The sequence below is a fragment of the Petaurus breviceps genome, unplaced genomic scaffold, assembly GCF_028583685.1.
Source record: "Petaurus breviceps papuanus isolate PSGF00001 unplaced genomic scaffold, PetGlider_PUasm1.0 37, whole genome shotgun sequence".
Classification (NCBI taxonomy): Eukaryota; Metazoa; Chordata; class Mammalia; order Diprotodontia; family Petauridae; genus Petaurus; species Petaurus breviceps.
The window spans coordinates 79,608,572-79,633,928 of NW_027186296.1; the positions used below are offsets into that span (position 1 = coordinate 79,608,572).

Below are 25,357 nucleotides of genomic sequence, written 5' to 3' on the forward strand. Positions count from 1 at the left end.
GGGAGGGCTTATTTTTGGGATAGGTCTTATTATCGGGGAAACACGGTATATGAAAGTAAATACAACACATTTTTCACACAAAGACACATCTAAACAACTAGAGAGAAATAGTATTTGTTTATGGGTAGGTTGAGCCAATGTAATAAAAATGATAAATCTACTGGAATTGATTTTTTTAGTATCATATCAATCAAACTACCCAAGAATTAGTTTATGGAGCTAGGAAAAAAGAAGAGCAAAATGTCAAGAATATTAATGGAATCAGTGGAGAAAAATGTGATGGAAGTTACCAAATTTCAAACTATATTACAAAATGGTAATCATCAAAACAATCTGATACTTGTTAAGAAATAGAATGGTGTACCAATGCAATAAGTTAGGTACATAATACACAGTAACAAATGACTAAAGTAATCTAGAGTTTGATAAACCCAGAGATCCAAGCTTTGGGGAAAGAACTGACTACTTGACAAAAATTGCTGGGAAAATTGGAAAGTGTTTTGGCAGAAACTAAGCATAGACCAACATCTCATACCATATACCAAGATAAAGTCAAGATGGATGCATGATTTAGACATAAAGGGTAATATCATAAGCAAATTAGAAAATCATGGAAACTTTTACCTGTCAGATCTATGGATAAAGGAAGAATTTATGACCAAACAAGAGATAGGGAGGATCATGGGAGGTAAAATGGATAATTTTGATTACATTAAATTAAAAAGAAAAGTTTAGCAGAAACAAAACCAGGGTAACCAAGATTAGAAGGAAAGCAGGAAACTTAGGGAGGAGAATTTATAGCTTTTAAAAATTTAAGTTTTGCTGATAAAATCCTCATTTCTCAAATATATGGTGAACTGAGTTAAATTTATTTAAAAAAACTAAGAGCCCTTACCCAATTGATAAATGGTAAAAGCTATGAACAGACGATTTTCAGAAGAAGAAATCAAAAGCTAATAAAAAAAAAGCTATCTATAGTCACTACTAAATCACTACTGATTAAAGAAATGCAAATTAAAATAACTCTGAGGTATTGCCTCACACCTATCAGATTAGCTAACATGACAGAAAAGGAGAATGACAAATGCTAAAGGGAATGTGGAATAATTGGGATACTGATGCACTGTTGGTAGACTTATGAACTGGTCCAGCACTTCTGAAGAACAATTTACTATGTGCACACTCTTTGACCCAGCAACACAACTACTAGGTCTGCATGCAAATGAGATAAAGAAAGAGGGAAATGACATTTACAATGATATTTAGAGCAGCTCTTTTTGTGGTGGCAAAGAATTGGAAATTGAGGGAACACCCATTAATTGGAGAATGACTGAGCAAGTAGTAGTATATTATTGTGATGGAATGCTATTGTGCTATAAGAAATGACTAGCAGGATAATTAGAATGATTTTTTAAAAACATGGGAAGAGTTATATAAACTGATGCAAAGAGTAGTGAGCATAACCATGAGAATATTGTACACAGTGACAGTAGTACTATAACAATGATTTAAAAAGACAACTCCTCTGATGAATGCAATGATCTAAGATAATTCCAAAGAACTCATGATGAAAAAGCTATCCATCTCAGAGAGAAAACTTATGAGCTCTGAATAGAGACTGAAATATAATTTTTTCACTTCTTGCTTTTTTTTAGCATCATGGCTGGTATTGAAATATATTTTGCATGATTTCACATGTATAATTGATATCATTGCTTATCTTCTCAATGGTGGAAGGGAAAGAATCTAGAATTCAAATTTTTTAAAAAGAATGTTAAAAGTAATTAGATAATAAATTTATTTTTTAAAAGTGTTTCATTGGGCATGATACTTTTTAAGGGGGGCATCACTACATAAAATTTTGAAACCACTGACAATACTGATGCTCATTATAAATTGATGCAAAGAAATGCCTTTGTTTTATTTTTATGTTACTTACTTTGGTTTAAAATAATGATTCTTGTTGCATCTTTCAATATTCCATATAGTTACCAAATTTGTATTGGATAAGCACAGTTGACGCCAGTTCTTGGGGTTAAAAGTCATCTGGCTTACTTCCATACCTGGTTGTGATCTTCTGCACAAAATGGCATTTGTTTCCCAATTCCTTAAAAGAATAAAATATAATTTTATGAAATGGCAATAATAATTATTATAACTAACATTTATGTGTTGCTTACTATGTTCCAGGCACTGTGCTAAGCACTTTACAATTATTGCATCATTTGATCCTTACAACAACCCTGAGAGATAGCTGCTATTATTTCCTTTTTACAAATGAAGAAACTGAGGCCATCACAAGTTAAGTGTCTTGCCTAGGGTCACATAGCTAATAAGTCTCTGAGGCTGGATTTGAATTCAGATCTTCCTCACTAGACATATAGTATGTTAACACTGCACCATCTAGCAAAACATAATAATACTCAAATATCATAAAAGTATTGTTTAATTATGTATATATTAGGACTGATTACATGACATTAATAAGCTTACAAATTTTTTAACATGATATACAATTTTACTTTATATGTAAACCAGAGTAATATATTTTAATGTTTTAAAAAATGCCAGAGTAATCCATACCCATTAATTTTTATTATTAGAATCTGAATGATACTTGTAATATGAACAGGTAATTCAGCAGACCAGAGACTAAGATCAAGATGTCATAGTAAAGAGACTGATTTACTGATATCATCATGCTTATGTTTTTAGGTGTCTGTTTAAGTCCTGAATATATGTGTGAAAAGAGAAGCAGCATGGCACTGCTAATAGGCTAGTCATGGTGTTATGAGTACCTGGTAGCTGTTATCAGTGCAGAAAATTTTCACATAGGTCTAGATTTAAAAAAAAAAGGGGGGGAGAACATATGACTGACTACTCATTCTGACAAGGTACTAATGACCTTTCATTTCCAGAACTTTTGTCATGGATTCATTCATTATTTGGTCAATAAACATTTATTGAATACTTACAAAGTGCTAATTTCTATCAGTGACACAAAGAAGTATAAACCAATCTTCCTGCTGTATTGAAGCTTAGTCTAGCAATGTTTGTTCCTTAGTAATAATTTGTGTTAATGGCTTTCTTTACTCCTATTCATATGCTATTGAAGAGACTTCAGGGCCACAGGAGTAACAAGATGGTAGATTAGATATTTTCTCCAGTCCCCATGACTTTTCAAACTTCTCCAAAAAAGAAATTTTGCACTAAAGATAAAACAACTTCAGCTGTCTAGGACACCAAGAACCCAAAAGAAGGTTAAAACAAGTGAATAGAGCACTGGCCCTGGAGTCAGGAGGACCTGAGTTCAAATCTGGCCTCAGACACTTAACACAAAACTAGCCATGTGACCTTGGGCAAGTCACTTAACCCCAATTGCCCTACCTTCCCTCCTCCAAAAAGCAAAAAGAAAAATCTAGAAAAAGGAGGAGGAGGAGGAGGAAGAAGAGAAAGAAGAAGAAGATTAAAATGCCTGAAATGCAGGAACTGGTGCTCACTGACTCTGAGCTAACTCAGCATCCTTTCCCCAATTCCCATACTGCTAGCAGTGAGGTGGCACTAGCACACCTAAGAGCAAGATACTGGCTTACATCAAAACCCACTCCTATACCCTGGTCACCTCTCTCCTGTCCAGTAGAGATCCCAGCTTCAGGCTGAGGAAATTTCCTCTTGCCTCAACAATCAGTTTAGTCAAAGCCCTTCAGGAGTAAAAACCTGCTGGGGGCTTCAGCCTGAAAGCACTAATGCTGCAAATCTCCAAACTGCCAGTAGCTCTGAACTACCACTGCTTTGCAGCCGTCCACCAAGCCAGAAGGAAGAGCACAATATCTAGCTGAGGTCAGTTCTGACCACCCAAAAGTCAGCTGGGGTAGAGACCTGATGAATCATAAATTGCCCAGTGTGGGAGAAGGCTGAGGCACTTGGTCTTAGAAATTTGTGTCATTTAATCTTAACTGGGTCCTTTCTGTAACTATGCAAACATTTTCCCCTTCTCCCCCATCAATTAAGTATTCTAGTCTCCATGGAGTAGAAGTATTTAAAATGTTCTCATCTCTCCTCCAGCTTCTCAAGGCACCTGTTCCTTCTATCTGTAAGCTTAGGACTTCACCTCATGTTTCACAGAAAAAATTGAGGCCATTTACTAATAGTTTCCCCTTCTCTGTTCTTATCTCACATCACTCAGTCTACCCTACTATCTCCTTCACTACACCATTCTATGTGTACTCTCAATTCCATTCCCTCCCTGTTTCTCCACAATTGATTGCATCCACTGTCATCCCCACTGTTTTATTTTCAAGCTCTTCCTATCTCTTGGCTCCCTCTGCCTAAAAGCCATCCATGTTTCCTCTATCTTTAAAGAAAACAAACCACATACCTCATTTGATCCAACATTCTCTCTAGGCTATCTCCCTTTATCTTAACTCCCTTTTGTGGCTAAACTGCTTGAGTCATTTGCATTCAGTATGTTTCTTTCCTCTCCTCTCATACTTTTTTAAACACTTCAACTAAAGCTTCCCTCTCCAAAGTTGCTAGTGATATCCCATTTGACAAGTCTAATGGTCTTTTTTCAAACCTCATCCTTCTTGACCTCTCTGCAACATTTGACCTTCTTTCTCTTCCAAGATAGTGTCTCATCTCTAGGTTTGGGGAACATTCTTCTTTCCTGGTTATCCTGTCTGACTCCTCAGTCACCTCTGCTTCATCAATGCTACAACCACAAATATAGGCATTCCTCAAAGTTCTGTCCTGACTCACCATACTTTTTATTTCATTTGGTGCCCTTGTTTCCTCATCAGTTCCCATAAATTCAAGTCAACAAACATTAAGTGTCTATTATATGGGGCGGCCAGGTAGCACAGCGAGTAAGAGTACCAGCCCCAGAGTCGGGATGACCTGGGATCAAATCCGGGCTCAGACACTTAGCACCCACCCAGAAACACCTGGCCGAGTAACCTTGAGCAAGTTACTTAACCCCAATTGCTTTAAAAAAAAGTGTCTATTATATGCTAAGCACTGGGGGTACAAGGAAAAGTAAAAAGAGTCCCTTCTTTCCAGGAGCTTGTAGTTGAATGGGTGTGGGAAGACAACATACAAATAGCTAAGACTATTTATTTTCACCAAGTAAAACAAAAGTGTGCTAGATATTGAAACTTACCAAAGTGTCACTTCATGTTCTGGAATTGCAGAGTAACTAGCCAGGTATATTCCACAGTAACTAAATTCAAGTAAAGTGTAGTTCAACTGAGCATGCCCTAATGCAGAAAATCAGATCCATGTTAGGTATGTCTTCAAATCAAGCATTATATAGAGTTCATTTCCCTTTTTCTAATTTTTGATTCTAATTTTCTTTTCTTTTCCCATATCAAATACTCTTGTATCATATGTTTTCCCTACATTTTCCCCCTTCCTCAGAAATAACTGTAGGAATAAAAATGTTGAAAGTTATTTGAAAAATATAGACAATAGTAAAGAAATATTGTTAGCTTCTCTAGTTGTCTGTGCAGAACTAATCCTTATAAAATAGGATTATTTCAAATGACAAAATACTTCTTTTCACCAATTTGTAACATTATTCACACAAAAAAAAATCATTGGGAAATTTCTTCTAATGATCTTGAGTTTACATTTGCTTTATTTAAATAGCTACCATAACTTAACTTCTTTTGATACTTTCAGATAAGAGTTATAAACCCTACAAAGCCTCTCAGCTCATATTTAGCTGAAGAGTTTAGTTTCCTAGTAATTTCAGGACATGTACAAAAAGGTTAAGGGGAATAGTGGATTAGAAAGTTAAACATAGAGTCCAGAATTCAAATTCCACTTTTGATACTTAGCTGTGTGAGCATGGGGAAATTGCTAAACCTCTCACAGGTAGCATGAGGTCATGGTAGTGGAGAGGGTTGGATTAGAAAGCTTCTAATGTTCCTTTTAGTTCAAATCTAGGATCTCTATTTCTGCCTCTACCTGTAAAAATATCTGACTTCAATAAAAATATCATTTCAGCAATACCCTGAAATTATTTATGAATGTCTGTGTCTCTTATATCATTAATTCTTAGGATCTCTGTGCTTTACAATCAGTCTTATTGTGTCTATGTATATCTTAATCTCGTCTCATCATCCCCTCAATTGATATATATATATATATATATGTATGTATCTGTCTCTCTCTTTTCCCTTCTCTCACAACAATCTCAGAGAAAACCATATGTATATATATTTATAATGTGTATATACTATATGTCTATATACATTCACATCTTAGGTTTTAAATTTGTCTAATGAATTATTTATCAACACATCAAATTTTAATGTAAAAATTTTTTTTTAATGCTTTCTAAACTTAATGTAGAAGTCAACTGACTTTTTCTTAAGTTAGTAACCATTTAGCACAGCAAGGAAGATGGCACAATTGAACTATGGGACCAGGAAGGTAGCCACTTCAGCTAAAGGAGAAAAACACTTTCTGTCTCTGTCTCTCTATGTCTCTCTGTCTCTCTCTCTCTGTCTCTGTCTCTCTGTTTCTCTCTGTCTCTCTGTCTCTGTCTCTCTGTCTCTGTCTCGTCTCTCTCTCTCTCTCTCTCTCTCTCTCTCTCTCTCTCTCTCTCTCTCTGTGTCTGTCTGTCTGTCTGTCTCTCTGTTTCTCCCTCTCTCTCTCCAAAACCTTATAAAGCTTGGAGAGAACACAGGACTCTCCCTCCTTCTACAGCACAGAAATGAAGGAAATTGGGTCAAGTATTCTGGGGTATCTTTTCTTTTAGATCTTTGAGTGTTGTTCTCTCTTATTGTACTCCTGGGTAGAGGCAAGAGGGAATCTCTTGAGTCTCTTGTGTTCTGCATGTTGTCAAATTGCCCCTATCTTGGACACAGGAAATGCCAAAGAAATTTTACTATGATGAATCAGTGTAACAAAGTTAATGACGTACACTTGATGGCACCTTTGGGCCCATTCTCACTCTTTAGGATGTGGCTGTGTCAGAGGACAAGGGACCATAAATCATTAAATAAAAAGAAAAGTTCCCCAGTATTGCTTTGAGTTTTTTCCACCTCTGTAATTGAGGATAACCTATCCTCTAAGATCACAGATCTAAAGCTGGAAGGGATCTCAGAAACTTTATCTTCCAAATCCTTCCTATTACAGAAGTAGAAACAGATGCCTAGGGGGTAAATGACTTGCCTAAGCTCACACAAGTTGGAAGAACCAGAGGTCAGATTTGAACCCAGGTCTTCTGACTTCAGAACCAGGGCTTTTTTTCCCACTGTACCAAACCTGCCTCGAATTTTATAATACAAATTTATTCCTGAAAGTTTGGTATTTGGTGGATATTTTGATACCTCAAAACAATAAAGTTCTCATACACCAAGGTCCTCAAATTCTTACTCTGATCTAGAAGGATAAAGTAGCTGCATTTATGAAAAGCTAAAGCTTTGAACAATAAATTTAAAGCATATTTTAGATTATTTTCCCAGATAAAAAATGTCTGCCTTATAAATGAAATAGACCTACATATTAATAACAGAAATCATCTATAAAACCAATTCTCCTTGTATTTTAAAGACCTTTGAAATTTCTAAATAAAAATGGATGAGGAGACCATTTGCCATGAACAAGTATGATAAATTAGTTTTACTCCATCTAAAAAAATAATAAATTGAGTTATCTTGTCATAGTATACTGAAACAAGTCTTTGAACCTGAAAAATAATATGTTTTGACTTCTGGTGAATAAATAATTATCTGTTTTTTTTTTCAAACAAAGTGATACAAATTTTACTACTAGTTTATAACATTATTTGTGTAAAATGGGTATTTGCTATTTTAAAAACAAATTTAAATCTTAATTAGTGGTTGATAAAGACTCATAAGCTCTCAAATGCCTGGAAAAGTATCTTGCCATATTGCCAAATTATATAGTGGGTTCTTTTAAAGAGGAGTACAGTATAAAGTATGTCATAATTTAAGAATATGTTGTGTTCCAGGTTTCTTTATAAGCCTATTGTAAGGAGTGATTTTTTTCCATAACAACAATGTCATAAATTATGGGTAGGTTCCCAAGCCAAAACCTCCTTGTATTTGAACTATGATAGATAGACAGACAGAAAGATAGATAGATATGTAAATATATCATCTACATGCATATGTAAATGTAGTATATCTTAACTATATTGTACTAATATCAACTCCAAGACCTTAAGTTCCTGAACCCCTTGGAGACGAAAGCATTTTTTTTTTCAAAGAGAAAGAAGGTAGAAGAAGGGCTATTTATATTTATGTGTAATTTTTATGCTGTATGACTTCACCTAGTTCTTTTTATCGGTAATTTTGGATAGTTGCACAAATAGCAATCCAACTACATTTTCAATAAATCATAACAAAATATCACCACTTTGAAAAAGATATTCCAACTGAACATGACTGACTTCTCCAGTTCACTAATTAATCCAATTCTTAATGTCTGGATCTTATCTCTAAGGATATGTTTTTGAAAGTTTTCATTTCTTCAGAAAGAATAGCTTCAGTTGTTAGATTCTTATGATACTATTTTTTCAACTCCAAAATGAATAATTCTTATAGAATACCTTTTAATTTTGCCCTTTTGGTCAATGCAGGGAAGTTGTATATGTAGATGGAGGGTTTAAGCTTCTGGTCTGAAAAAGCCACCACTTCATAAGGAATATTAGTTGCCACAACACCCACTTGTCCGCTCATACACTGTAGAACAGTCCTTCGCTCTTTTTCAAGGTTCATAAAAATCAAAAAATTCCCACAAGGGTAGCAAATTGTGGTGTTGTTGATAAAAACAATATTCTTCATAGGGAATCCCTGCACCCATCTTTGGGAAAGGATACATTACTGTCAATAATTATACAGATTGAACCATTAAAAAAAAAAGAAAACAAAAGGATCATCAAAAATTTTTTTAAACAATTAGCCATCCCCCTCCCCTAATAATTTATTTCTGATTTTTAAAAAATGATCTCCCAAAGTTTTCTGCCCATCCAGATTGGATCATGAATTACAGAATTTTAAGCGCAAATCTTTAAAGATGGGCCTTGACAATAAATAAATCTTTATCACTTAAGCAATTCCTCTCTGGCCACCACTGGGAGAAAAGAAGGACTGATAGGAGCATATGTATTTAGAGATGAAAAGAAACAGGAAAACGAGAGAAGAAAGTTTTGCTCCAGTTATATATAGGGCAGCCATTCACCTTTTATAACGTATTTTCAAAAATATATCTATTTTATAATAACAATAATGTGGAAGATGTGCATGTTAGCACATCTTTGCTGACTTAAGTATGAAAAGTTAAACATGGTACAAGTGAAAAAACTCACAGAAGGAAAGGAATGAGAAGCTTCATATGAGAATGAACTGGGGCTAGGCTACACATGAAGCAATGTCTTACAGAAACGGGACTGTATGTTTGCAATAGGGGAGCCACTTAAATGCTAAAGTTATGGATTGTCTTGATTGAGCAAGTAAGGAGCAAATGAAAGCTTGGGTAGAAAAAACAATCCAGATATGTTGGGTACACTGAAAATATGTATAATAGGAGTAAACGGAGACAATTTTAAAAGCCATCTTGTTTTGAGCCTATTTGCATGCATAATCTCGGGTGATGGTGTCAAAAATTGAAGGGTGGGAGTCACCAGGAACAGAGTAAAGCCATGCCTCCCTGGTGACAGTTAATCGGGGAGTGGGAGTTAGCAAAAGAGAGTAGATATCTATAGAAGACTGGGATGAGCATCGCAATTGGACGAAAAATCAGTGATGAAAGGGTAATAATGCAGTGAAAAGGCAGAGTCATAGGGAGCTACAGAGGTCAAAGGACAGGGTAATAAGTTTGTTGGAGAGAAAGCATCACGAGGGACAATCGAGTTCGGAGAAGGCGGGAGGCAAGTGGGAGCACCTCACAGATAGGGTTGAGCTCAGCGTGTCTGGTGCCTCTCTGTCTCTGCCACTCATCGTAGCTGGAGGCGTTCAGAACAAAAGAAAACTTCAAGGAATCTTCAGTCTCCTACAAAAATGAAGCCATCCACCGCTTCTCCATTCGCTACTAGCAGACGCGGTGCCGACTGTTTGCATTAGTATCCAAGAGACAGTAACCTTGGTGCCTATGTTCGTCCAGTCACTGGGATCATCGTCACAGTAGGGGGACGGGTGGAAAAATCGAACTTCAGGAGTCAAAGGGGAGGGCAATAATGGATGATCAAGGAGAAGGCAGGGTCACGAGGAATAACAAGGGTCAGAGAGAAGTTTGGGGCACAGGAAATAACAGGGCTAGGAGGGCAAAGAAATATTTGAGAAAAAGCACCTCTCTCCCTGAATTCTTGATATTGTTCGTTTCTTATGCCTAGCAGAATGCCCTTACGGTCAAGTACCAAATTTGTTTAGTCATTCTCTGCTTAAGGGGCACAAACTCTGTTTCTAGTTACTATAAAAAAACAGGAAGGGGCTTTGGGAAGCCCAAGCTTATTGGGAAAATAGCTGGACATCCCAGCCAATTGACGGGAGATAAAGAGCAGATAAGATTGAAGGGGGGAGAGGGATTCTGAAGGGGACGGAGCAGTGTGAGGTAGGAGCGCCAGGCATTAAGCATTCAAGTTGTGAGTGGTGTGAGGAGTTTGGGAAAAGTTGTAGGTAACCCAGTTGGACTGGATCTGAAAGGGTGAGTTAAGAGGAGGAGAGCTTGGGAGTTGAGGCAAGAGAGTTATCTTGCTTTAACCAATAGGGTCAACTGGACATGCGCAAACTAGTAGAGAGGGGAGGGGGAGAATTCAGAAAGGACTAATGTACTGAAAAGTCCGAAGGGCGAGCCTTTGAAACACGGCTTTGGTGCAGAGAAAAAAAATAATCTTCAAGCTTACTGAGCTCGCAGCTACACCTGGGCTTGTTGTTAAGAAGCCCTCTCAGGGTCAGGAAAATAGAAAAGGTCTTCAGTACTCAAGTTTTCTCACTGATAGCACGCACAAGTAGTGGTCACTCTGGCCATGAATTGTCCCAGAGAAGTAAGTGGGACCAGGAAAAGAAATGATGAGAAGGAAAAGATGTATTTGTAATTGTCTTTCCCTGGGAAGAATTCTTTCTCCAAATTTTGCAGGGTCACTGCTATCCTCAAAAGTCCTGCTCAAGCCCTCAGATCTCTCTTCACCGTCACTCCCCGCCCAGGCCTCCTCCCCACTAGTGTCTGCTTGTTATTCCATGCTACAGTTCTGTGCTTGTCTTCCCTACCGCACCCCCACACTTCCCGTCCTCTTCTTCGAGCATTTCTTGGTCCCTTGTCTTGCTCTTTGACTCTCTGGATTCTTCTTCGCCCCACCCCCAGTTTCTCGTATATTTGACGTTAGCATTCATTGTACAGAGACTACGGTAGTTAACTGAGGAAGTCTCCAAGAATTTGGTTACGACCCTTATGTGGATGGACTCTGTGAAAGGAGCTATCACCTCCTTTGTGTTTGCTTATTACACTAGATCTGAGGGGGCTCATCTTTTACACCTCCCCCCACCCTTTTTGCCTTTTCTCTTGTAAAATTCTCATCCCCACTCTCTCCCCACCTCCCTGTAACTAAGTGCCTTTGGACTGAAATGTGAAGGGCTGCATATGCTCCAGTTAATGTGGCTCAAGAAGAGAATTCTTGGACCCCATCTCTGCCTCAGCCTGAGCGATAGCAGCCTCTTGGCTCGGGAGATGGTGGCAGCTGAGGCAGTGGTGCAATATCTTGCAGAATCACACAAAAGCTACCCGTGAACCTACACGTGATCACACAACTAATTACTACAGTAGGATTTGAACTCAGGCCTTGACTCCAAAAGCATTCTGGCTCCCGTGCCACCTAACTGCCTGCCTGCCAACATAATTATTAATTTTTTTTTGTAATGCCACATTTTATGTTATACACTTAACATTCTGAGATGGGGTCCTTAGACTTCATCAGACTGCCAACACGGTCTGTGTCCAGTTCCCCCCCCCCCAAAAAAAAACCAAGTTGTGATATATGAGTGTAATGGAATATCATTGTGCTATAAGAAATGAGGAGCCGAAGGACTTCATATTTACCTGGAGAGGCTTATACAAACTGATGCTGTGTGAGAAGAGCAGAACCAGGAGAAATCTGTACACAATTACAGACACAACTGTGTGTGAAGACCAACTTTGATAGACTGGACTCTTCTCAGCAATGCAAGGTTATGAGACAACTCCAAAAGACTCATGATAGAAAGAAATGTCTACACTGAGAGAAAGAACTAGAAAGAACAGAGTTTGAATGCAGATTGAAGCAAAATGCCTGCTCTCTTTCTTTTTCTTGTTTAATTTTGTTTCCTTTTCCCTCTTTCCCATTGTTCATTCCATTGGTTAAAAGCCTTCTTTATAACCTGACTAAAGTCCAGTGTGAAAGTAGGGAAGGGGAGAAAATTTGAAACTCAAGGGATCATAGAACTGAATCTTGTGAGCTAAAAGTTAACAAACAAATTAATAAAGACAAAAAAAAAAGAAATGCAAAAAAAAAAAAAAAGATGTGCCTGTGCCTCTTGGATAAAGAGGATTATTTACGTGGTCCCCTGCCCCTGGGGGGCATAAAATGAGGGAGCAGAAGATCTGTTCTTTGACACTTACTATTAGCCTGGGTAATTCAGTCAGTGCCTCTAGAGTGGGAAGGGAATTACCTCTTCAGCACCCTCAGAAGTGTGCTTGCATTTTGGGCAGGGTCCAAAGTAAAATGCCATTATGAATGTTGGTGTGTCAACCTCAATGAAGCCCCAAGTTCAGTTCCCTTGCAAAGGAAGCTTATGGTGTAGGCTGTGAGGTTTTTATGTTTTCTGTATTTGTTAATGGGCTCCTGTGGGTCATTTTTGCTTTCTACATTTTCTGTAGGACAAAATAAATGTCCTTCTCTACCCTATTAAAAAAAATCAGTTTTTATTTTAAATACTTGTATGGGACCTGGGGACCCAGTTATCCACTTTTGTGGAAACCTAGATATGAATATATTTTGAGATTTCCTAGAGTAAACTGAGTGTCAGCATAACAAGCCAAGAAAAAAAAATACTGGCCATCTGAATCAAGTCTTGGGGTTGGGCACAGTTTGTACAAACCAGATCATTGTGGTGTCATGGGACATGACATTTTTACATCTATTTTTAAATTCTTTTTCACTTCAGAAAAAAATTGTAAGCACAGGGAGATGTTAATGAGAAAACACATTCAGTGAATATGGAGGCGGTAAAGGAGGAATGTGAATTCCTATTTTTCATTCTTCTCAAAACCATAAATATTATTTATACCCATGATCTACAGTGATAGGGTCTAGGGGAGTTACAATGATTATTAACAAGACCCAGTCCTTCCTTTTATTTAATTTACACTCTACTAGGAAATACATGTAATAACCACAATACAAAATGTGAAATGACAAATGTATAAAAAGACACAAAGTTAAACCAAAAGCATGAAAACACTCTAGTTGTAGTAAGCATTACATTTAAGAGGATAAACCAGATATAATATATCCAAATGTAGGCTTGGATTTTTTTAGAGCACAAATTAAATTATTTTATAAAAGTATTTCCACTAGTAAATTCTATTAGTACATTAAAAAAATTAATTTACACAAATTTCATTCATTTTTCAGCAATACATTTTGTAGGAAGTGAGATATAACTGTCTTATTGCTAGGTCCTTTAAACTCTGGTCCCCATAATAATAGTGCTCCTTCCAGAACCTTAAAAAAAATAAATAAAAATTAAAAAAACCGTAATCTGGGACTATGTAAGAACTTGTCCTAAATTGTAGCCTGTGGTAAAGAGAAAAAAGATAAATACAACATGATATAAACTGAGTAATGCTGATTTAAACTCTAAACTTTAAAACTCAGCACTATGCTAAGATTAAGAAGATCTAAGTTGGGTTCTGATTCTGCCATATACTAGCTGGGTGACAGTAGGCACACCACTCAACCCCTCTGAGCCTCAGTTTCCTTATTTATAAAGTGAAGATAATAACTGATCTGCCTAATTTACAGGACTTTTAAATAAAATAATATCACATCTATATAGTTTTTTTTATAACCCTAAAACACTATTCAGCATAAACTATTTTTTCAGCTTTTCTGTCTCCTAAAAAATTCCGTTTCAAAGTTAAAAATTCTCACCTCATCTCTTTGCTCACCTCAGAAGATAAGCCTGGGTACTAAATTAAATAGAGAAATAAAACCTACTATTGAAGTCTATTGCTAAGATTTTGCACAGGAATAAGCCATCAATGTTGGAAGCAATAAACTATTTCTCTTGGTGGGTTTATGGGAAGACTGTTTGCGTTAAGGACACCAAAAAGAGCGTGGAACAGCAATGCAGGAGGTAGCAAGGGATACTAGAGCAGCATCCACCCCCTCCAAAAAAATTAGGTAACAAGCTGACAGCCCGCAACTACTGCTACAAATATGGATGCTTAACACTAGGGTCTGTAGGCAGTATCAATTACAGCAGCCCAGTGATGCTCCATACCAGGGCCAAGACTGACACTGCCAAAGTGGGACAGGGAAGAGAGATGTCCAGGGATGTTATGAGAACCTCTGGCATGATGGTCTTCAGACACGGAGAGGGGGCAGTTTTTGAGAGGCTGTTTCCAGGACTTATGACATGGCTGTATCAAACTTTCACCAGTTCCAGGGATTAGATTCCTGGGTTCATCTTTACAATATGCTTCAGGAAAGCTCAGGGATTGTGAAGAGGACCAGGTATTTTATGAAGATACCCTCTGAGAAGGTCTGATTTCATTCTCATTCCTGTGGTCATAGCCAGGGAGGTCCTAATCAGTTAGAAAACTGAACATTTCTAGGTTGGAGGACTCTAAGCATTAAAAATTACAGATACAGAGAATTTTGTAGAAAAGGGATAAGGTAAGAGAGGAAACGCTAGATAGAAGGAAACTGTCTCTCTAGGATATAAAGTCTGTGGAGGGCTTTTATAGAGGTTTTTTTCAGACAACAACTCTTACAACAGACTACTGCTACCACAATTACTAGAAAACTTCAGCGATTTTTAATCACCTAAGAATATACCACGTTTACAAAATAGATTCAATTGCATTTCAGGTGACAGCACTTTTTTTTTATTCAAGAATAACCCAATATTCAGAGAATCAGAGTCAGAAGGAATTGAAAGTTTACTGAGTCTAGTTTCTTAACCAAGACAGAGATCTTATAGCATTACTATATCATTTCAACAAATATTTGTTAAGTAGAAGAAATGCCTGGTGGGCCATCTGACTTCTGCATCTGTCTTTTGAGGCAGTGTATCTGATTAAAACATGTCTAAAACAGATCTATTATTTTCCTAACCCAATTCTCCTCAAGCTTTCCCTGTTTCCATGGTTTTGTCTGGAGTACTAGAATAGTTATCTAATTGTTTCCTCTCTCCAGCCTCTCTTCTCTCCAATCCATCCTCCATACAGCTGCCAAAAGAATTTTCCTAAAGCATAGGTCTGACCATGCCAATCCTACATTCAAGAATCATCAGTGGCTCCTTTTGCCAATAGGAAAAAGTACAAACTCCCTAACTTGGCCTTTAAGACCATTCAGCCTGACTTCAACCCATCTTTTCAAACTTTTTAAGTTATTGATAACCCATCATCTACTCTATTCCAACCAATTTTTCCTATCCAATATTCTCCAAATTGACTATTCTGTCCTTCACATTGGAAGAAAAGTTTTTGCACACTGAGTTTAGCTAAAATCTGTCAGAAACATTTTATTTAACTGTAAGCCATTACCAGAGATTCTGACCATCACCAATCTTCCTTCTAATTAGAATCCTACTTTTATCCTCAAACCATATCCACTCACATTTTGTCATAATCATGAGATAAAAGATGAAGAAATTGCATAGCAAAAATAAAAATACATGGCTTCCAGTATTGTTTTGAATTATTTACACACAGTGATAATGTTGACACAAAATTGGGGAAGATCTGTCTCCCCCAAAATAAAGATGGTTCCTTTTTCTGACAGGTCAACTGTAAATAAAAGTATTATCTCTCTGGATTTTGTCCTCAACAAACTTCTCAGGAAATTAAGATCATTCCCTAAATTAAGTCTTTTATTCAAGGGTGGTTAAGTCATAGATTCAAGGGGGATAATTATTTTAGACCAAGGACCCTGTGAAAACATTCTTAATTTAAATGCACAGAGAGCCTTTAGTACTATCTCACCATAATGCCTTTGTCCAGGCTGTCCCCAAATCCTAACATGCACTCCTTTCTTATGTTCATTGATTCAAAACCTTAGCTTCCTTCAAGGTTCAACTCAGGTATCCCCTTCTTTGTGAAACCTTTCCTGAGCCCTCTAGTTCTTATAGTTACTCCCTTTCCCCAATTATGTTGCATTTATGTATGTATCCATATTGTTAACCCCATTAAAATTTAAGTCCCTTGGGGCAGGGATCATTTTCATATTGATGTTGTGTCCCCAGATCTAACCACACAGTACCTTGTACATAATAGGCATTTAATAAGGCCTGGAAGCCTGGGGCATAATGTGTTGTCAGAAGCCACTAGAAATAGCTTTTGTCTGATTACTTTCCCATGAGCAGAGGGCAGAGCACCTATGTTTCTGGGTCTGATGGAGGAGAGCAGGGATGATGGGTCCCAACATAGTCCACTGCTCCAGTCCAGAGTCCAGAGCTGGCATTTAATTAATACTTATGAAATTTTGTTGTCTTCCTTATGTTGAGCCAAAAATCATGTAACTTCCACTTGTTGGTCTGACCTCTGGAGGCATACAAAGTATCAAGTTGCCTTTGCACAAGATAATAGTTCAGTCTTTCAATTTATGGCTAGATGATGTGATTTCCATGGCCAATTCCTATGGTAATATATGATTTGGACCCTGGACTGGGTCTCCTGTCACCCAGAACCTTCTTTTGTAAATAGAGCCGTATGGTAGAATGTAAAGAACACTAAACATCAGGTCAGAAAGTGAAGACAAAGAGACACGTGCTCAGGGTCAACCAACCTGGTTCTACCACTTTGAGACCTTGGGCAAGTCACCATGATTCTTGTCAAATGGGTATTGATGGGGTGCTTAGGTGCCTATGCTTGGACCCCAATTCCAAAATCACCTTTCTACCTAGCCCAAAGCACGATCTCTGCCAGATTCTCCTTGCCCCAACAACTATGCCTAGCAATTATTCATGAGTGGGCCCCAACCAAAAACTTATCTCTCTCCCTGGTACAGTAACAAGCTGTACCTGTAAGAATTCCACTGGATTATTTATACCAGCTCCCTACCTCATTACATACATTATGGACTTCTCATTATGTACACCTTAGGCTTTAGATATATGTATACTCCCAACATCTATCTTGTCAAGACATTGATGGGTGGCAGACTGGATATTTATTAATCAGCCCTGAACATTAGTTGACTTGGTGACTTTTCAGGCCTAAAACCACACCTTCATGTAGCTCCCCCTACCTTGGGCTATTTCCCAGTGAACTCTGGGTAAAATGCTTGTACAATAGATACTCAAAGTGCATGTTCTTTTAAGAACTGACCACTCCTTAATCCCGCCCTGAATCACCTAGTTAACATATTTGGCGAGTGTTTTACTATAGAATATCCTATATAAACTTTAACTGTACCCCTCTAAGGTTGCAGGTTCCCTAAGAACTCTTGCCCACTGAAAAGGGTAACGATAAATCTTTGCCAGCTTGACTTACAGAATGCTTGAGTCCACAAATTCATTCCAGATGACCATCTCCTGTACTCTGGTCTTTGGAGGGCCCCTGAATCCTTCACCTTTCAAAACCCCATCAGGTATGATGGTACTTCATAGCCTCAATCATTTACTCCTGGAAGGGTAGTCCAAGGGTTCTTCTTTTCCTTTTGTGTCCTGAACCCCATTTGGTCAGTCTGGTAAAACCTAGAAATTATTTCTTAAAACCATGTATCAAAGTAATTTAGCAAATGTTAAATTTTAGTTGGTGCTTAGTGAAAATACGGATGTAATTTTTTTCCCCAATCAAATTCACAGACTCCCAGAAATCTATCCATAGACTTGTGAGGAGTGAAGGTAGGAGTCTCTGGCTCTCAAGCTAAGCACTCCTCCTTTACTCCAACCATTTCATTTTTAAAGATAAGGAAACTGAGAAACAGCAAAGGTAAGTGATTTAAGCTCACCAGGGTGTATGTAGTAGAACCAGAACTGCAGCCAGATCCCCAGACTCCAAATTCAGCCCTTGTTCCCCTACAAATTACTTTCCTACTTCTTAGCATTGTGAAGAAGACTTCTGTGGGTTCAAAATGAGATGTACATTTTCACAAACCATCCCATTATGCTTGATTATACTTGTGGCAAGGAAAGGTTACTCTCTGGTGGTGGGGTTGGAGTTGGATATGGTTAGTAGGTAAGTAATGATAGTGATGTAAAAAAGAAAAGAAAGAAAAAAAGAGAAAGGGAAAGAGGAAGGAGGGAGGGAAAAAAAAAGAAAGGAATAAAACAGAAGGGAGGGAGAGGGAGAGAAGGAAACGAAGAAAAGAAATAAAGGAAAGAAAGAAGGAAGGAAGAAAAGAACATCATTAAAACATTTAAAATACAGAAAAGAGAGAAGAAGGGAATTTAGAGGGGGAATCAGACAAGAAGGGGAGTTTTGTTACTATATAATTTAATTGCTATAGCAAATTTAATATGCCCTTAAAAACAAACTGTAGGTAATAGAAGATCACAGTTTCATATGCAATCCTCTTTTTTCTGTTCTTTATATATTAAAATAATCATGTTAAGTTCACACTAAAAGGGGGAAAAATTAAGAGAAAGCACTTTGTAAACTATAATATAGTTTGTAAACGAGAGGCAAAATGGACACCATAGCTTAGAGCTTACATTTATAGTTAGGAAAGCTAATCTTTCCTCCTATACATAGTAATTGTGTGACCTTGGGCAAGTCACTTAGTCTGTCAGTGCTCTATGCAGTTTAAGATGTAAATTGCATAGAAGGTGCCTGATTGCATAACAAGAGAGTGTTTTCATCTGGACGTTTTCTGTACTCAAGAAATCATAGATAAGTTTCCCAGAAACATAGGAAGCACTTCTTTCCCTCCCTCCCTCCCTCCTCTAGCTCCTGCTCCTCCTTCTTCCTCCCCCTCTTCTCTCTCCTCCCTTTGTTTCTCGTTCCCCACCCCCATCTGAACCTTAAGCCCAGCCCTCCAGTTGACTTTGGGGGATGGTAAAAGAACAGCCTACCACACCGTACTAGTTCCTTCTTATATAAGCTGTATTGCCAGGGGCCTTCAGGAAAGAAGTTCTGTTCAGAGGGAGGGATAATGCTTCAAGACTCAAGTCGGAGCCTGGGGAAAGGTGAGTCCTCAGCAAAAGCCTGGAAGCAAACCACTAGAAATAGTCTTTGTCTGATTACTTTCCCATGAGGAGAGGGGCTGAGCACTGGTGTTTCTGGGTCTCATGGAGGAGAATAAGGATCATGAAGCTCAGCACAGGCCCCTGCTCCACTCTGTAGGCTCATAGCTCTAGATCCCGAAGGAAACTCTGAGGCCATCTAGTCTAACCCTCACATTTGACAAAGGGGAAACCCAAGGCCTGCACTCAGTGATTTGTCCAAGGCCTCTCAGGTAGTATCAGAGGAGGGATTCAAACCCAGGTCCCCAACTCTAAATACTGCATGTTTTTGTCCACCAGATGGAACCAGCCCCTAACCTGTGGGGGGCCAGAACTAAACAAAGCAGACCAGAGACAGGAGAGTCATTTTAAACAAGTTTAATTTCAAAGCAAGGGAAATGGCTTTCAAGAAAGTACTCATGCTGGAGCCTCGTTCCCACTGGCTGGGACCCGAGGCAATGTGGGGAGATCTCAGTACTTCTGCCTATAGCTACACAGTGAGCTGTAGCCCTGACAATGAGAGGTAACAGCAATAATGTGACAAGTTTGATTCATAGCAGGGCTTCATTACCAGAAACAATTCTGGGATTTTTTTGTGACTGAGAGGGTGAGGGCAAAGCATTGTTGTGCCAAACTCAGGGCACAGCTTTTTTTCTGGGCCTTAGCTCTGGAAAAGAGGGTGTCTCCTAATATTTCTTTCCACCGAATCAAATTGTCTCTCACAGGTCAGCCTGCCATAGCTTTTTAGGGAATAAAGAAAGGGCGATTTCTGCTTCATACAGTAGTCAGACAACAAACATTTAGCATTCACTATTTGTAGGAGGCCTTGTTCTAAGCCCTGGGGATAAATACAAAGAAAAACAAAAACCATCTCTGCCCTCCGGGAGTTCACATTCTAAGAAGGAAGACAGCTTGCAAATGCAGCTCTAGACCCAGAATTTATATACAGGATAAGTCTTAGAGGGAAGGCAGTGGGGATGACTGACAGGGTTGGGGGGAGAGAACTAGGAAAGGCCTCTTGCAGAGGGAAGAATTTGGCCAGAAAGAAAAGACATGGAGTAAGGTGATGGAGGCTGGAGATGAAATGTCCTGTTCAAATCAAAACAAAGTCAGAATCACTGGATTATACATATATAGCTATAAGACTAGAGAGGAAGAGATCCAATTGTGAAGGGGGCAAGATGTTTTTGTCTGACCCTGGGGATAATAGGGAACCACTGGAGTTTATTGAATAAGGGAGTGACATGGTCAGATCTGTGCTTTTTGAAGATCTCTTGGGTACTGGAGTGGATGGATTGGGGTGGGGAGAGACTTGACGCAAGGAGACCAAGAAGCAGGCTCTTGTCTCAAGCAGAATTGAGGCAATGATGGACTGTTCCACAGCAGCCACAGTGTGAATGGAGAAAAGAGGATGTGTATGAGAGATACTGCAACAGTAAAAATGACAGGACTTGGTAAATAACAAGTATTATTTCGGAGTCCCCTCTCTAAAGGAGAGCTATGAAGTATGAGTGACTGATCGGACTCTTTTGGAATAATAATTGGTCTATCAAACATTCTTACAGGAAGTTCTCCCCCGGGTCCTGTACCAGATGGAATTATCCGTGTCTACAGCATGAGATTCTGTCCCTTTGCCCAGAGAACTCTCCTTGTCCTGAAGGCCAAAGGAATCAAGTGAGAACAAAGGTCCCTTTAGTTCCTTAAGCAAGTGAATTATGCAAGAGATAGTGGTCTAAGCCTATTTTCTGTAAAATTTCTTTCCAACATTCCCAGCAGCTCTTGGCAGAATAGGAATCCTTCTCCTTGTTGTTTGTGCTCTTGTAAACTCTCCACCCACTTCTAAAAATAGGAATGTGAGATCAAGAGAGTGGAAATTGTGCAACTTCATGCTTAGTTGTAGATCTGAAACTAGCATCCAGGTCTCCTGACTCACTGTATGCTTCCCCACACTGCCTATTCTTGTGGCAGAGGGTTCCCATCATTTTATGGGCCTTCCTATTGTTTCATGTATTATTTCCCCGATTATAATATAAGCTCCTTGAGGGCCAGGACCATGTCTTATCCTTTTGAATATGCCATAGTACTGAGCAGAGTTCTAGTCATATAACCAATGTGAGGGAACAATTTATGATCCATGATTATAAGTCAAGTCTCATCTCAGATACTTACTGGCTCTGTGACCATTGGTAAATTGCCTAAGCTCTGTGAGCCTGAGTTTCTTCATATGTAAAATAGGGATAACAACACCTAAAGAAATGATGTCATGGTACTGCTCTGAAGAAAACCTATAACAAACCCTCCAAGTTCTATACAAATAACAATCATTTCCACTGACAGGTACAACTTCCAACTTGCTTGTGGCTGGGTGCTCTTACTTTTCAGTTCACTATGTGGAATTACTAAAAAAGAGTATTCCGTGAGGTTTGTTCCTCCTTTAAATCACAAAGTAAAATTTCTACCTTTCTCAGTCACTCAGGCATACTGTCATTTATTTGGAGCTGGAATGAATCTGAGTTCATTTAGTCCAACCCTGTAATTTTGGAGATGAGGAAACTGAAACCCAGTAGGTGATATCCAAGGTCATGCAGACAATTAATAATGTTATTGTTCAGTTATTTTTCAGTTCTGATCAACTCTTTGTGACCCCATTTAGGGTTTTCTTGGCAAAGATACTGGAATGGCTTGCTATTTCCTTCTCCAGCTCATTTTACAGATAAGGAAAGTGAAACAAACAGGGCTAAGTGACTTGCTCAGAGTCACACAGCTAGTGTCAGAGGCTGAATTCAAACTCAAGAGTCTTCCTGACAACAGGCCCAGCCCTCTATCTACTATACCACCTCGCTGCTCAAATGTATTTTTTATGCAGGTGTAAAACTCTAATTATTACCCAAATCTAACTTTCTCTTACTATCTGTAAAATCCCTTAGGCAGGATACTAGGAACATCTAATTGTGTTTTGAATAGAACATAGACTCCAAATATTTCTTTTCTTGGAAACCCAGAAAACTGAGGCAAAGCAAAGCAATTTAATGAAAGAGAAAATTCACCAAAGAATTGGATTTTCAAAATGATTCTTCAACATCCTTAACTTCATTTTCTCGAGTAAAATAAAGTTGTATAGAACTAGTTCCTTTACACATTTTGAAGATATATGGTAGGGGTAGATCCACTTCAAATGTATGCCTGATAGTATATGACCTAGAACTTACTTAGTAGACTTTCATCTACTAGTGAATAAGCTGTCTTGACCTACAAATCTCTGGATGTAGGTAAAGCTGCATAGTTAATAAAATATGAGATAATATGCAAAATGATATACAAACATTAAAGCACTATAAATAAATAATAAATAAATGCTAGCTATTATTAAACATTTCATCCTTTTTTATTCTTTTCCTTTTCTCTTTCAGGCATGAAATTATTAACATCAACCTGAAAAACAAACCTGAGTGGTTCTTTAAGAAGAATCCCTTTGGTTTAGTACCAGTTCTGGAGACCCATAAGGGTCAACTGATCAATGAATCTCTTATCACTTGTGAGTACCTAGATGAAGCCTATCCAGGGAAGTTGTTTCCAGAGGATCCCTATGAGAAAGCTTTTCAAAAGATGACTTTGCAGTTGTTCTCTAAGGTATAGTATATAAAAGAAACCCCTACTTTTTTTTCTTTTAGCAAAGCAAGTCAATAGTGATGTTGGTTGCTTAGTTATTGGAACAAGGTAAGGGCAAAAAATACACATATGCTCATACTTTTGTTAAACTGGGTTCATAAACCAATAGTTTAACAAGCATTTAGGAGGATGTAAAAGGAAATAGTATCATTATAATATAGAGGTGTCTAAACAATATATGACTGACAAGTATGTGTTTTATATATTGAGACTAGGAGTCTTGGCTTTAGTAGTCTAAAGTGTTATACCTTAACTTGGTAGTTTATATGCAGTAATTATTACAATTAGTTATTTTACATCTTGAGAAAGAAATGTTTCAACCCACTAATTCAATAATTTAAAAATCATGTGTGAAGTATTATAGGTTTTAAAGGGAATATTTTAGAAATCAGATTTAGGAACTACATTAAGAGGGAAAGACCATAGGGTTAGAGGAAACTCACGAAAGGAAATGAGCTACCCTTTATAGGGAGGCTAACTATCTACACAAGATGAGGGTGATATGGTGATAGAGGAAATTGACATTGTAGAAGGAAATAGAAGGGCAAAAGTAGGGAATTAAAAACAGCAACGTAGAAAACTGCTGTTCAATATGGCAAAAAATAAGTAATGTAAATATTAAAGTCCCATTGAAAAGGTTTGCTATAAAAGTTGCTTATATCAAAAGGTGTGTGTCATTTCTTCTCAGGAATATAGCATATTTCTCTTTGTGTGAATATGTCAATATATGCACACATGTATGTGTGTATGTATGTATACGTATGTATACATATACACCCAATACATGTAATATATCCATTAATTTTGTTCCCTTAAATTCAAGGTTAAAAATAAGGATCTCTATATTGAGGTGAGAGGTACCTCAGATCCATAACCAAAGACCTTCTGCCTTTATTGGTCTTTAAAATTAAAATTTTAAGAAATTACTGCCTTTGGCTGTAAAATGTAGTTTAGCTATTCTGGAAATGGAACGATACTTAAAGAGTGTGTGTAAAATCTGTAAAGTAGATGGTATACTTAAGGATCAAGACGAGAAGAGGACTCTACTATATTTTTAGGTGAAAGAAAGCCATGTTCACCTTTGAACATTATTTGCCAAAACTTGTTTCTCTCTTTAGGTACCATCTTTGTCTATGGATTCTTGGAGAGCAGTAAGGAATGGAAAAGACTGCTCTGCTCAGAAAGCAGAACTCCGTTCAGTGTTCAGCAGCCTGGAAGAGGTAAAGGATGGAGTGTTTCTCTTGTATCAAACATAATCAAGTAAATGTTAGACAGGAGCCACCTCATTCTTCCCGTTTTCCTTTTCTTACAAAGATTTATTTTCCTCTCAGTCTTCTTTTTTTCTACATTGACATTTCTTTCTCCCCTTCCTACAGAGCAGTGTCATAACACTGATTTGTCATTGAGAATTTTTTTCTTTTAAATCTTAATGTGAGTTACTATTTTAGTAGGAAAAAAAATTAAATCTTTTCTTATCATCTTTTACTTGGCTAGGGGAAATTTTAAGAGTTGTATCTTGCAAAAATGTGATGAGGATTTGCTTTGCCAAATGAAAAACATTTTATATGTGTATACCATTTTTACAAAATCAATTATAATTAATATCAGGTAATTTTTAGCAAAATCCCAATGACCTTAAAGAATTGGTTCTCAAGCCCCTTCCTCATCTCTGCAAGAAAAGGCAATATGATATTGTATATAGAGTATTGGACTTGTATTAAAAAACCTGACCACTTCTGATCCAAAATGTTTGGCCATATACAAGTAACTTACCCTCTTTAAATCTCACACAACTGTGTAAGACTTACAGACCAGTTGTGATCTGTGCTGGAAATCAGAGTCAAGTTTGTTATTTGTTATTATTTAATTTTCCATGGAACTAATTTATATGATAAACACATTTTTAGAGTTGTTAAAGAAAATAGATAATCTTACATTATCCATTTATGGTAGACAGGAATTCAAAGTTCTTCTCTTTAATTTTTAGATTAGGAGAGATAAATTTAATTAAATTCAACAAACATTTCTTAAAGGACATACTATTTATAAAGCTGTCTATTAGGTATTGTGGAAAATGCAAAGCTTTGATTAAACATTTTCCTTTTCTTTAACACCAAGCATGAGCATCCTCCAAGGTTCTGATTACATGCATAGTAAACTCCATTTATTCAGTACCAAATTAAGGCAAAACATTCACAGAAAATCAAAATACAGCATTCACCATGTATAACTCAATCATTTAGTAAGTCCTCACTTCAGTCTCAAAGTACAAAGGTCAAAGTACTCCAGACAGA

At 37.6% G+C, this 25,357-nt stretch overlaps 2 protein-coding genes across 2 annotated transcripts in view; one reads left to right on the forward strand and one right to left on the reverse strand.

Moving 5' to 3' along the window:
* CFAP43 (cilia and flagella associated protein 43) overlaps positions 1 to 10,336 on the reverse strand; it is a 157,594-nt gene extending 147,258 nt beyond the window's left edge. The window contains 4 exon segments of the mRNA XM_069098895.1: positions 1,940 to 2,107; positions 5,159 to 5,255; positions 8,582 to 8,835; positions 9,916 to 10,336. Of these exon segments, the coding sequence (XP_068954996.1) occupies positions 1,940 to 2,107; positions 5,159 to 5,255; positions 8,582 to 8,835; positions 9,916 to 9,971 (575 nt within the window). The 5' untranslated portion in view covers positions 9,972 to 10,336.
* An 8,846-nt stretch (positions 10,337 to 19,182) lies between these two features.
* Positions 19,183 to 25,357, forward strand: part of GSTO1 (glutathione S-transferase omega 1) — an 11,445-nt gene continuing 5,270 nt past the window's right edge. The window contains exons 1-4 of the mRNA XM_069098896.1: positions 19,183 to 19,358; positions 20,960 to 21,068; positions 22,805 to 23,024; positions 24,182 to 24,283. Coding sequence (XP_068954997.1) covers positions 19,325 to 19,358; positions 20,960 to 21,068; positions 22,805 to 23,024; positions 24,182 to 24,283 — 465 coding nt within the window. The 5' untranslated portion in view covers positions 19,183 to 19,324. The remainder of the gene's footprint in view (positions 19,359 to 20,959; positions 21,069 to 22,804; positions 23,025 to 24,181; positions 24,284 to 25,357) is intronic.